The sequence below is a fragment of the Rhinolophus sinicus genome, chromosome 17 (genome assembly GCF_057876585.1).
Source record: "Rhinolophus sinicus isolate RSI-liver-muscle chromosome 17, RSI-T2T, whole genome shotgun sequence".
Taxonomy (NCBI): domain Eukaryota; kingdom Metazoa; phylum Chordata; class Mammalia; order Chiroptera; family Rhinolophidae; genus Rhinolophus; species Rhinolophus sinicus.
Window position 1 is genome coordinate 112,942,469 of NC_142517.1, and position 12,004 is coordinate 112,954,472.

Sequence of the window (12,004 nt, forward strand, 5' to 3'; positions counted from 1 at the left end):
TAGTTGCAGGGAGTGTAGCCCACCATCCCTTGTGGGACTCGAGGAGTTGAACTGGCAACCTTGTGGTTGAGAGCCCACTGGCCCATGTGGGAATCGAACTGGCAGCCTTCGGAGTCAGGAGCATCGAGCTCTAACCGCAGGAACCACCAGGCCGGCCCCCTATCTAATCTACTGTTGATTCCCTCTAATATATTCTTTATTTCTATTATTGTAGTCTTTATTTCTGACTGTTTTTGTTTCTTAATGTTTCCTATCTCTTTGTTCAAGTCCTCTCTGAGATCATTGAGCATGCTTATAACCAGTGGTTTGAACTCTATGTCTGATAGATAGCTTGCCTCCATTTTGTTTACTTCTTTTTCTGGAGCTTTGTTCTGTTCTTTTATTTAGGACATGTTTCTTTGTCTCCCCATTTTGGCTGTCTCCCTGTGTTTCTATAGATTAGGTAGGGCTGCTATGTCTCCTTATCTTAGTAGAGTGGTCTTATGTACTAGGTGTCCTATGGGACACAGTGGCGCAATCTCCCTGGTCACCAGAGCTGGGTGCTCCAGGTGTGTCCCTTGTGTGTGTTGTGTGTGCCCTCCTGTTGTAGTTGAGCCTTGGTTGCTGTTTGCACATCAGTGGGAGGGTTTGACCCTTAGGCTGATTGGTTGTGAGGACTGGCCGTGACTACAGTGAAAAGGCTGTGGTACAGGGGCTGACCTTACAGAGCAGAGCAGGGTTTGCTTTAGCAGGTCTCTGGTGCCTGTGTAGTTTGCCCTTTGGGTGTGTCATCCTTGGAGGCAGTTGAGTGATGCTCTGGCTTGGTCTGAAGCTGGCCACCAGGTGTGCCAGCGATGGGGCCTCCTGAGAGGGGACCCTCTGCTGGCCAAGTTTAGCTGCAGCCTATGCCCTGCCCAGGGCCACCTGGAATCAGCCACAAAGCCATCTGCAGATGGCCACTGCCTACACTGGGCTTAGAGGTACCTCAAGAGGCCAATCTGCAAACAGAGGCTGGTAGTCACTAGTGCCAGGCTTAGAGCTGCTCAACCATAGGTATAGGACGCGCTCAAGCCAGATGCAGGTTGTTTGGGTTTTGTGAACCTTTGAGAAACTTCAGGAAAGGCTGCAGCATGAACTTGTTTGTATGGAAAAGTCACTGGAAGCAGCTTGGGTGTGCCTCAAAGTTGGGTGGAGCAGTGTTTCCAGGAATCAGTAGGGTGAGGCAGATGAAAGGTAATAGCCAGTTTGATGGAGATTCAGATATGGCATCTGCCTGCGTCTGTGTGCAGGGATCGGGAGGGCTCAACAAAGAAACAATGGCTTCCAGCAGCTCTTCCATCCAAAAGTGCCCCTCTAGTTTTCGCCCTGAAGCCAAACATCTCAGTTCCTCCCCTTATGTCCCTGACAACTTTCGAGCTGCTGCCCCAGAGATGGAGTTCAGATTGAGTGAGTTCATCAGCGAATAAGTCCATGTCAGTCCCTTTAAGTGGAGCACCTGGGACTCCAGCTGCCCTCTGTCTCACTCAGCCACAATCTCCCCTGGTTTTCACAACCAGTAGTTATGGGGACTTCTCTCCCTGGCACTGTGAAGCCTGGTATGAGGCTGGGACCACTCATTCCTCCTATGGGTTCCTTTGCAGCCAAGATATCCCTCCCAATTTAAATGGTCACACGTGGGTGTGGGTGCAGCCCGTTCTGCGTCTCTGCCCACATACCAGTCTCAAGGTGGCTTCCTCTGTATGTCCATAGTTATAGGGCTTTGGTTCAGCCAGACTTCAGGTGTTAATGATAATTGTTTTGTAATCTAGTTGCAATTGATGTGATCCTGAGAAGAGGCAAGCACAGAGTTCACCTACTCTGCCATCTTGACCAGAAATCTTCTGTGGATGTATGTTTTCACTTCTTTGGGCTATATACCTAGGAGAGGAATTGCTGGGTCATATGGTAATTCTACATATGTTTAACTTTCTGAGTAACCACCAGTTTGTTTTCCAACGTGTTTGCACAATTTTACATTCCCACCAACAATGTGTAAAGGTTCCAATTTCTCCACATCCTTGCCAACAAATGTTACTGTCTATCTTTTTTATTATAGCCATCCTTGTGGTTTTAAAGTGGTATCTTAAAATGGTTTGTGTTTCCCTGATGCCTAATGATGTGGAGCATCTTTTCATGTACTTACTGGCCATTTGTTTATCATCTTTGGAGAAATCTCTATTTAAATGCTTTGCCCATTTTTTAATTGGGTTGTCTTTTTATTGTTGAGTTGTAAGAGTTCTTTATGTATTCTAGATATAAGTACCTTATCGGATATATAATTTATAAATATTTTGTGTTGTGGGTTATCTTTTCACTTTCTTCATAGTATCCTTTGAAGCACGAAAGTTTTAATTTTGATGAAGTCCAACTTACCTATTTTTTTCTTTGGTTGCTCATGCTTGCTTTTGGTGTCATGACTTGGAAACATTGTCTAACCCAAGATTTACCCCTGTGTTTTTTTCTAAGAGTTTTCTAGTTTTAGTTTTTACATTAGGTCTTTGATTCATTTTGAGTTAATTTTTGTATATGTTGAGATAAGGTCAGGCATGACTTTGATTGGAGAAACAAAGGCCTGGGCTGTTTAACCTATTGGTGTGCATGAGATACATGGCCAGTGTACAGCTGTGGTCAGGAAAATGGGCAGGCAGCCATAGTATCACTTTCTATATGTAGCTCGTATGAAGAAATGAAGATGTGCTATGGTCTGTTCAACTGGAAACTTGAAGTCTCACTGTTCAGTTGGAGAAACCAGGGAGCACATGCTTACTCTTCACCATTCCCAGCTTTGTGAGGGCTACACAGCACCCCCGGCAGTCCTGGTGCAGTCCCCTTACTCTCACAGGCACCTGGGGCAGAGGTGGGGGAAACAGGCTCCCTTCCCCTGTCCCACCCTTGACTCAGTCTCCCCAGGCCTCACACCAGGCTATGCAAGTATGCACAGAGCACCCCACTAAAAGGTGGGGTGACTGACAGTGGGGCAGAGTGGAAGAGAAAAGTCATGGTCACACTCTGAGGGTCAATCCTCAGAGTCCTAGGAGTGTCGTCCTTCAGCTTGTGCCTGGCCATCATCTAGCCTGGCTTGGAGAAGCAGCCTTCTTCAGCACCTTCCCGATGTGATTCTGTGCCTGACTTTAGGGCGAATCCATTCTTGTCCAGGATGAGAGTGGAGGGACGGTGTCCTCTTACCCCTAGATCCATGCCTGTGTTTGCCTAGGGCTGCCATAGCAAAATTCCACAGATGGGAACAGAAATGGAGACTGGAAGTCCAAGATCAAGGTGTCAGCAGGGTTGGTTCCTTCTGAGGCCTCTCTCATTGTAGATGGTGTCTTCTTCTGGTGTCTTCACTGTCTCTGTGCATGCCTGTGTCCTAAGCTCTTCTTCTTACAGGACACCAATCCTATGGATTAGGACCTACCCTAATAGTCTCAATTTAATTTAGCCACCCATTTAAAGGCTGTATCTCCACATATAGTCACATTCTGAGGTATTGGGGGTTAGGACTTCAACATATAGATTTGGGGGGACACATCTCAGCCCCTCTTCAATTTCTGGAGGCTCAGTCTTAAGCCTGGAGGGGCCCCGGGCCCTAGCAGGACTTTCCAAGACCCCAGAGCAGGGCTGGGGGAGGGGTCTTGGGGCTCTCAGTCTGTCAGGGTCTCTTTAGTGGGTTACACTCATACTTGCTTCCTAAACCTGTCTGCTGAAGTGCACACATGTGCACACACACACACACACAGACACACACACACACACCACACATACACACAGCCTGAGGACACACATTCATTTCTAAGACTCACAATGAGGAGGGAAATACCTTCTGAGGACCTCATCATCAGCCTGTCCTTGGAGCCAGTAAGCCAAGTAGTGTTTAATTTCTTTCCTTCTTCTGTTTTGGGCTTCCAGGAATTGCAGAGTATCCACCACCCCCTGTTGTTTTCACAGGGATTTTGAGGCTGCCATTCCTGCACAGAATAGCTGGCTGGGGAAGGCTGGCCACACAGACTCCCAGAATGTCTCAGGGCCCAGGGGTAATGTCAGGAGTGCTCACACCTTCCTGTCCAGATTGCAAACTCCCTGGACATTACCAGACTATCGGATTTTCGAGAATTGAGGGCGGAGGATTTCTTCACTTTCTCATTTTCCTTCTTTTCTTTTTCTTTTAGCTCCTTTATATAAATAAGAATTGCCTGAGTCAGATTTGCCCAAGGTCACCCAGAAATTTTGTGGACCAGAGCCCTGATGCGAACTCTCAGGCCTCTCACTGTGGGGAAATCCAAACTGCAGAGTGTGTGGGCATGCTGTGTGCTGTGGCTGACGGGCAGTTCCTGGTGTGCTGGCAGTTACAGTGACTAGGGAAAGGTTAAGGGGAGCAGACTTGCCCTTGTCGATGGTACCCCTGGGCCTACACCCAGGGAATGCTGTGGCTGGTGGAGATGTCAAGTCCTTAGACCATTCCTGAGCTGAGCAAGGGGCTCATGAGAAGGGGAGGCTACACAGGGGGAGGTGGCAGCCCCGAGGAGGGCTCCTCACCTCACCTGTAGGCCAAGAGAGCCTCCTGGAGTGGATGATGCTTCAGCTGGTCCTGAAAACCGAACAGGAGTTGGCCTGAGTGGGTTGGGAAGAAAGTGTGTTCCAGAACAGCTTGTGGAAGCCTGAGGCACAGGAGGATGGAGACCTTCTGGGGTGATTGGGCGCCAGGGCCGTGCACAGCCATGGTCCTACAGGAGATGAGAAAGGAGGTGATGAGGAAGGAAACATGCACTGATGCAGAGAAGCAGAGAAAGGGATCAAGTGGGGATGACATGGCAGTGTGCAGTTTCAGGAAGGGCACTCAAGTGCCAGGGAATGTGTGGGACAGAAAGAAGTTGAGTAGTCATCGGAGGGGTAGGAGGCCATCAGAGTTCAGGCAGAAGGAATGGTGGTGGCTTAGCCAAGGGGGTGCGTAGTGGGAATGATGAGGTGGGGTGTTGAGAGGTGTAGCTGTCAATGTGACCTGACTTGCTGCTGGGTGGAAACAGTGGGTGCTGTGTCTGGGTGCCGGCATCTCTGCTGGCTGGACTGGGTGCCTGAGGGAAGAGAGGATAGCTTCAGTGGGGGCTCCTGGAGCCTCCTGGTATGTCCAGCATCCCCACCCACCACCTCCTCTTCCCCTGTGGGTCACAATAAAGGCTGAGTTGGACTGGTGGGTGGGCTCTGCTTTCCCCACAGGCTTCTTGGAGAAGAATCGAGACGTACTGAGCACAGATATCCTCACGCTGGTCCATTCCTCCCAAAACAAGTTCCTGAGGGAGATCTTCAAGTTGAAGTCAGCAGACATCAAGCTGGGCCATGGGACCATTCGCCAGGGAAAGGCGGGGAGCCAGCTTTTCAAGGTGGGGCGCATGTCACCCTTCCAGTGCCATTCAGATCTTAGGGCCTCCATGTCAGACATGTATGCGCAGGGAAAATCTGCTGCCGGGGACTGGGTTTCTCAGTCCAGCCACACATGTTGCTATTGCCATATGGGCAGGGGTGAGGAGAGAGGTGCATAGGAATGTGTGTGCTTCTGCGTGTGTAGTGGTCTTGTAAGGGCACGTCTGCCTTTGTTAATATTACTATGTTTCTATATTGGTCTGTGTGTGTTCTGTGTGCTGTGGGTGTTGTGTGTGTGTTGTGTGTGTGTGGTATCTGTGGTTGTGTGTGTGTTTTTTGTGGTATGTGTTTTTTGTGGTGTGTGGGTGTGAATATATGTGTGTGTGTTATGAATACATGTGTGTGCTTGTAGGGTGTGGGGTGTGGGGGGGTTATATGTGTATGGTGCATGTGTGTGTACATGTGGTACATGTGTGGTGTGTGTATGGTATCTGTGGGGTGTGTGTGTGAGTGATATGTGGGTGTGTTTTGTGTAGTATATGTGTGGTATGTGTGCTATGTGTGTGTTGTGTGTGTATTGTGTTTGTGTAATGTGTGTTTTGTGGTATGTGTTATGTGTGTGGTATGTGGTGTGTGGTTTGTTTATTGTGTGTGTGTTTTGTATGTGTAGTGTGTGTGTTTTGTGGTATGTTGTGTGTGTGTATTGTGTGGTGTGTGTGTGTGTGTATGTGTGTTGTGTGTGGTACGTCTGGTGTGTGATGTGTGGTATGTCTGGTGCATGTGTGATGTGTGTGTATTATATGTGTGTGGTATGTGGTGTGTGGTGTGTGTATTGTGTTGGGGGTGGGTATGTGGTGTGGCAGCAGCAGTACTAGATATTGCTGGCCAGGGAGGTGGGCAGCAGAGAGCCCCTGGTGCTCCTGAGGGCAGCTAGGATTTCCTGGCGGAGGCTAGGGGTCTCACCCACTGCCCCCGCCCCCGCCCGCCTCGAATTCAGCACTGGCCACACTGATGTGCCTTGAGCTTTTATACTTCCCTCCAGCTCTGCAGGAGCTCCTGAAGCCTCCTCCCAAGGCCATGGATGTGGGGGTGGCAGGGGGCAGGGAGGCACCAAAGAGCCCTGAGGCTTTGTGGTGTGTGTGTGTCGTATGTGTGCAGGAACTCCCCAGGTATGGTACCGGGTGAAGCCAGGCTACACCCGCTGCTTTCCGAGAGCCAGGCTAGACCCTCTGCTTTCCCAGAGCCAGGCTAGACCCTCTGCTTTCCCAGAGCCAGACTAGACCCTCTGCTTTCCCAGAGCCAGGCTAGACCCTCTGCTTTCCCAGAGCCAGCCTAGACCCTCTGCCTTCCCAGAGCCAGGCTAGACCCTCTGCTTTCCCAGAGCCAGGCTAGACCCGCTGCCTTCCCAGAGCCAGGCTAGACCCTCTGCTTTCCCAGAGCCAGGCTAGACCCTCTGCCTTCCCAGAGCCAGGCTAGACCCTCTGCTTTTCCAGAGCCAAGCTAGACCCTCTGCTTTTCCAGAGCCAGGCTAGACCCTCTGCTTTCCCAGAGCCAGGCTAGACCCGCTGCTTTCCCAGAGCCAGGCTAGACCCGCTGCCTTCCCAGAGCCAGGCTAGACCCTCTGCTTTCCCAGAGCCAGGCTAGACTCTCCACAGCTGAGATCAGAGCACGCTTCATCCTGGCCCTGCAGGTTCCAGATCTTTCAGGGAACAGGACGACAGCGGAAGGAAATGCACATTATTTTACAACCCAGGACAATAGGAAAATGCTGTCCGTCATTATTCAAAAGCACCAGTGATCGCATCCATTGTGTCTCCAGACTGATGCAATCTGGCAGCACACACCTTTGCTCAGGTGCATTTGACCTTGGGGAGGTTTGATCAAGGAACAACGCCCAAGATCAGCATTGCACAAAACACATACTGCTCATGGCTAGGTGCTTGGGCTTTTTTTCCCTCCATTACATCCATAAATTGATACATTTATGTTAGAATGATATACACTTGCTATAATGCACACAATGCACAGTATAAAACATTCAAAAAGCATATAAATCTATATGAAAACTGAAAATGTAGAAGTGAGAGGTAGAAAGTAAATGTTGACAGTTTGACATTCTCTTCTCACCCTGGTGCATCATCTTGTGCATCTCACTTGGGGGACCCCCACCTCTGGACAGGAGACATTGGCCTGTCTTACTCACTGCTGTGTCCCCAATATTCCACTGTGGGCCTGCAAACAGTGGCATGTGGGACACCTGTGATGGATGAATGACTGCAGCCCGCCCACCTGTGGAGCTCTGCAGAAACCCTCACTGTGCTGTGCTGTGTGTCAGCTGTGCCCAGGTCATCCTCCCCAGCCCCACACCCAGCCCCCGCTTGTGCCCTGTGCTTCTGCTCACAGTCTGCAGACTCCGGCAGGCGACCTGCCACCTTGGCAAGCCAGTTCAAGCAATCCCTGGACCAGCTGATAAAAATCTTGACCAGCTGCCAGCCCTACTTCATCCGCTGCATCAAACCCAATGAGTACAAGAAGCCGCTGGTAATGAGGGGAGGCTGGGGGTATGCAGGGAGGATGGGGTGGCTCCTGGAGGGTGTGATGCCACTCACTTCACCAGGGCCTGGCCAGCATTAGAGCTGTTACCTGCCCCCATTTTATAGAGGGACACTGCAGTGAAGTCCAGGTCATTCACATGGCAGTGACCTGCAGGGCTGGGGCACCCAGGCCTCAGTTGTCCCAGCCCTGCCCTGCCTGCCCTCTGTGTGTACTTGGCCAGATGCCTCAGGTTTCTCTTCCATCAAGTTAGAATAACATCTGCCTGCAAGGGGCCGCAAGGGTCGTACTGGTGCTCCCAGCACATCTGTGTGAGGGAACCGCCTGACTAAGGCAGCAACCTGTGTGAGATTTTAGAGGCTGGCACCACCTCCTGTCTCTATCTGCATGGTGTGGGGCACGAGCTTGCTGCCAACCCTGGAGCCCCTGAGCGTGGGCTTGGGAATCCCACCCAGCGGCTGAACATACAGGACTCTCAAAACTGGGAGATGCCATCTGAAAGGAGATAAAATGACCCAAAAATCTTGTAAGGAAAACAATACTATATTAAATAAAGTGCCTTTTTGAAAAAAATAAAATTATATGAAAGTGAGGTTCCCCAGGAAATTCAGAATCTTTCCGAGAGGCAGAATACCCAGATATCAGACAGGAGCTGTGATCCAGGAGGCCCTCTGCCCACACCCACAGCCCTCACCGTGGGCCCTGGGAGATGGTGGCTACTGTGTGTGTGTGTGTGGGGGGGCTCCCAGGCCAGGGGCCAGGCAAGCGGGGGTCTGAACCCTAGCTCAGCCACTTAGGAGTGTGGCCTAAGGTACTTGAGCCTCAGGTACCTCACTTTTAAATTGGAGTTAAGTACCGCACCACGTAGGGCTGTTGTAAAGCGTAAACGAGAAATACTCAAGAGATGGGAGCTAACTAGTTGCCCAGACTAACCGCTGTGTGGCCTGGACCCCATGAGCAGTTGCCTCTGGGACCCTCAGTGTTTCCAGGTAGGTAACTGCTTTCTGGTAGGCTTGCCAGATTGGAGGCTGTACCTCTAGTGCCCAGAGAGTCCTGGTGGCTGGACAGCTGAGGGGCTCCCCAGAAGCTACAGCAAGCCGTGTCTCCGCATCTCAGCTGAGACCCAGCACTGTTGTACAAAGCAGCAGGCCCAAATCGCTCTCCTGCCACGGTCCTTTCCCAGGACAGGGAGAGACTAAGCTAGAATACTTCCTGCCTCTGAGTGGGAAACGTATTTCTTCTTTCCACTTGAGCGTAGGAGGCACCATGGTGCTGGGAGCGCTGCAGGGCCAGGAGGAAACCGTGTCCTTTGGGATCACTGTCTGGGGGCACTTCAAAACATTTCCAACAGAGCATATGAAGTAACTTTTGTATTCACAGTACTTTGCATATCCTAAGGAAGATGGGACATTTTAGCGGTGGCGTAGATGTCAGTTTATATGTTACCAACTTTTATCCCCTTGGAAACACTTTAAGGACTTTTAAGTGACTTCGACCAAATACCGCTCTTCAGAAAGAAATTTTAATAACAGGGAGCACTTGCTCCGTTCTTTCGTCCTTGGGGTGGTTGCAGGGTTGGGGGTGGGGGGGGGGCACGTCAGCCCTGCCTCTGCGCCCGCAGCTCTTCGACCGGGAGCTGTGCCTGCGGCAGCTGCGCTACTCCGGCATGATGGAGACTGTGCACATCCGCAAGTCCGGCTTCCCGCTCCGCTACACTTTCGAACAGTTCTCGCTGAGATTCGGCGTCCTGCTGCCCAGCGCCGTCCGCCTGCAGGTGTGGGCTTCCCCACCACCCAGTTCCCAGAAGTCCCCGCGGCTGCCCCCCTCCACGTCCAGGATCCCTCCCTGACTCCAGGCTTTCAGAGGAGCTCCCATCCTCATCTGTCCCTGCCACCGTGCCCTGGAAGTGAGGGAGGGTCTGGAAGGTCCTGGTGTGTGAATCTGTTTCTTCTAGGAGTGGCTGCCCCTTAAAGCAAACACTCATTTATGTGGCAGAATGTGGGGGAGATCAGGTGTGGCTGGAGATCAGGAAGTCCTTCCTCAGACACTCATCTGTCTTCAAGTGTCCAGCAGCCACACAAAGGCCCCAGGCCCTGCAAAGTGTGGTGGCTTCACGGTCCCAGGGCCTGCGTGCTCTCCTGGACCCCAACCTCGATTGAGGTGCCCTGTCCCAGCAGCTCCTGGCAGTGAAGCCTGTAGGAGGAGGTAGTCTCTGAGCTCTAGGAAGGACCCCCAGCCTCCGGCCTTGGGGTCCCTGCTCCAGTGGTCCTGTTTCTCCTTGGCAGCTTCGGGACAAGTTCCGACAGGCGACCCTGCGCATCGCTGAAATGTGGCTGGGGTCAGACAAAGACTGGAAAATGGGAAAGACCAAAATTTTCCTGAAGGTGAGACCCTGAACGTGCAGGTCCTCAGCCTCCTGAGGCATGTGTGGGCTGGTCCGGTGCCCACTGGGAGGTATTGGCTCACGCACTCTACTCTGCATGTGGCCCTGCCCTGAGGCACCCGGTTGTAGAAAGCTATGCTGGGGTAAGGGAGGCAAGGGGAGCATGGGGAGAGCCAGCCCCACCTGAGGAAGTCCGGAAGGCTTCTCAGAGGGGGCATCCAGGGCAAGGACTGAGGATGAAGAAGGGCTGCCTCCCAGCTACTGGGCGGAGCAAGGAGGCCTGGGGAAGGCTCCCGCAGTCTCTCCAGAATAGGCCTTGACCATGCAGGAGCCACAATCCACAGCAAGGAGCTTTGTCTAGCCTAGAGAAGCTCCGTATCTGCAGAGCCCCAGGGAGCTGGCGCTTCAGTGGAAGGAGTCAGTGTGTTGACCACCTCACCTGTGAGAGCTCATCCTTAAGCAGGTGGTGCACGCAGCACCACCATCCACCACCTACCTTCCTCCTCCTCAACTTACTGGAGGCCCAAGGTCATACAGAGGCAGCCTCATGCCTGGACTGGCCTTCAGGCCCTCTAGGATTGCCCATTGGGTCAAAGAGCCGCTGGAGAGAAAACCTGCCTGCCACCTATCCTCGTAAACCTTGGATGGGTCGGCAAATCGAGGATGAGGAGGAAGGAGAGAAGGTCAGGTCAGGAGGAACGCTCTGTAGCCACACAAGCACCCCGTCCCATCCCTGCCACCCCTTCCTGAGTCCTCCACTCCCTCCCTTTACCCCATAGAGCCCTCCCTCACCTGGCCCCAGAGCGAGGTCCTGCCCTCCCCCCCCCCCACCACTCCATCTGTCTATCAGGCCATGCATTAATTAGGCCTGTGCTGGAGCTTGGAGCTCAGCCATGAAGGAAGAAGCAGAGGGGCTTCAGATCCCATTGTGGAAGTGAAGCTGGCAGAGGGAAGGCGTCTGCCCAGGAGGCTGAGACAGTCTTTGAGGCCACAGGGACACAGAGGGGTATCTAGTGGGATGGACGGTCGAGGAAGGGAAGAGGACAGTGTCCGCCTCTGCATTCCTCCTCCTCCCTGACTGCTCACTGAGGCCACATTTGAGGTCTAGTCCATCTCTGTGTCCCCAGTGCCCACCCAGGCTCACCAAGAGGCTCAGTGCTTGCTTGATGCAAGGCTGATAGAGGCAGAAGGGCCTCCAAGGCCCTGGCCTCTCCTCACCAGTTGCCAAAGGCTGTGCTGCTCTCTGTTCTACAAAGACAGTCCCTGCCTTCCCAGGGCTAGGATGGCAGGCCCAGGGCACAGGGATTGGGGAGTACTGCAGTGGGCCAGGGAAAGGCACAGCCCAGGGATGGCTATCACACAATGAATGCTACTCAAAGGCTGGGGAATATTTTTCTATCGAAACAAGCATAGGTCTATAATACAGGTGAATGCACAGTTCACATGAATTTTGGGAAATAAAACACAACTTCAGGAACATTTTTTGCCTCTCTTGGGTTTTCCAAAGCAGAAATTTAATTTGCCAGATAGAATTAACAAGAAGAAACAACTGAAATGGGAAGTTCTTGGAATGGGGCTGGGGAAGGGGGTGTAGCTGCAGCTTACATCTCTGAGACCCATTAGGCTCAATTTGAGCCCCTCCCCTGCTCGGCCTCCCAGGAGCACATGTAGGAAGAGTTTGAAAGACTCTGACTT

General features: G+C 52.0%; 1 protein-coding gene across 3 annotated transcripts in view; it reads left to right on the forward strand.

The window, feature by feature from the left end:
• MYO7B (myosin VIIB) overlaps positions 1-12,004 on the forward strand; it is a 138,540-nt gene that overhangs the window by 73,701 nt on the left and 52,835 nt on the right. For all 3 annotated transcript variants that reach the window (XM_074334550.2, XM_088794524.1, XM_088794525.1), the window contains 4 exons: positions 5,230-5,393; positions 7,777-7,914; positions 9,548-9,700; positions 10,212-10,310. In XM_074334550.2, the coding sequence (XP_074190651.2) occupies positions 5,230-5,393; positions 7,777-7,914; positions 9,548-9,700; positions 10,212-10,310 (554 nt within the window). The remainder of the gene's footprint in view (positions 1-5,229; positions 5,394-7,776; positions 7,915-9,547; positions 9,701-10,211; positions 10,311-12,004) is intronic.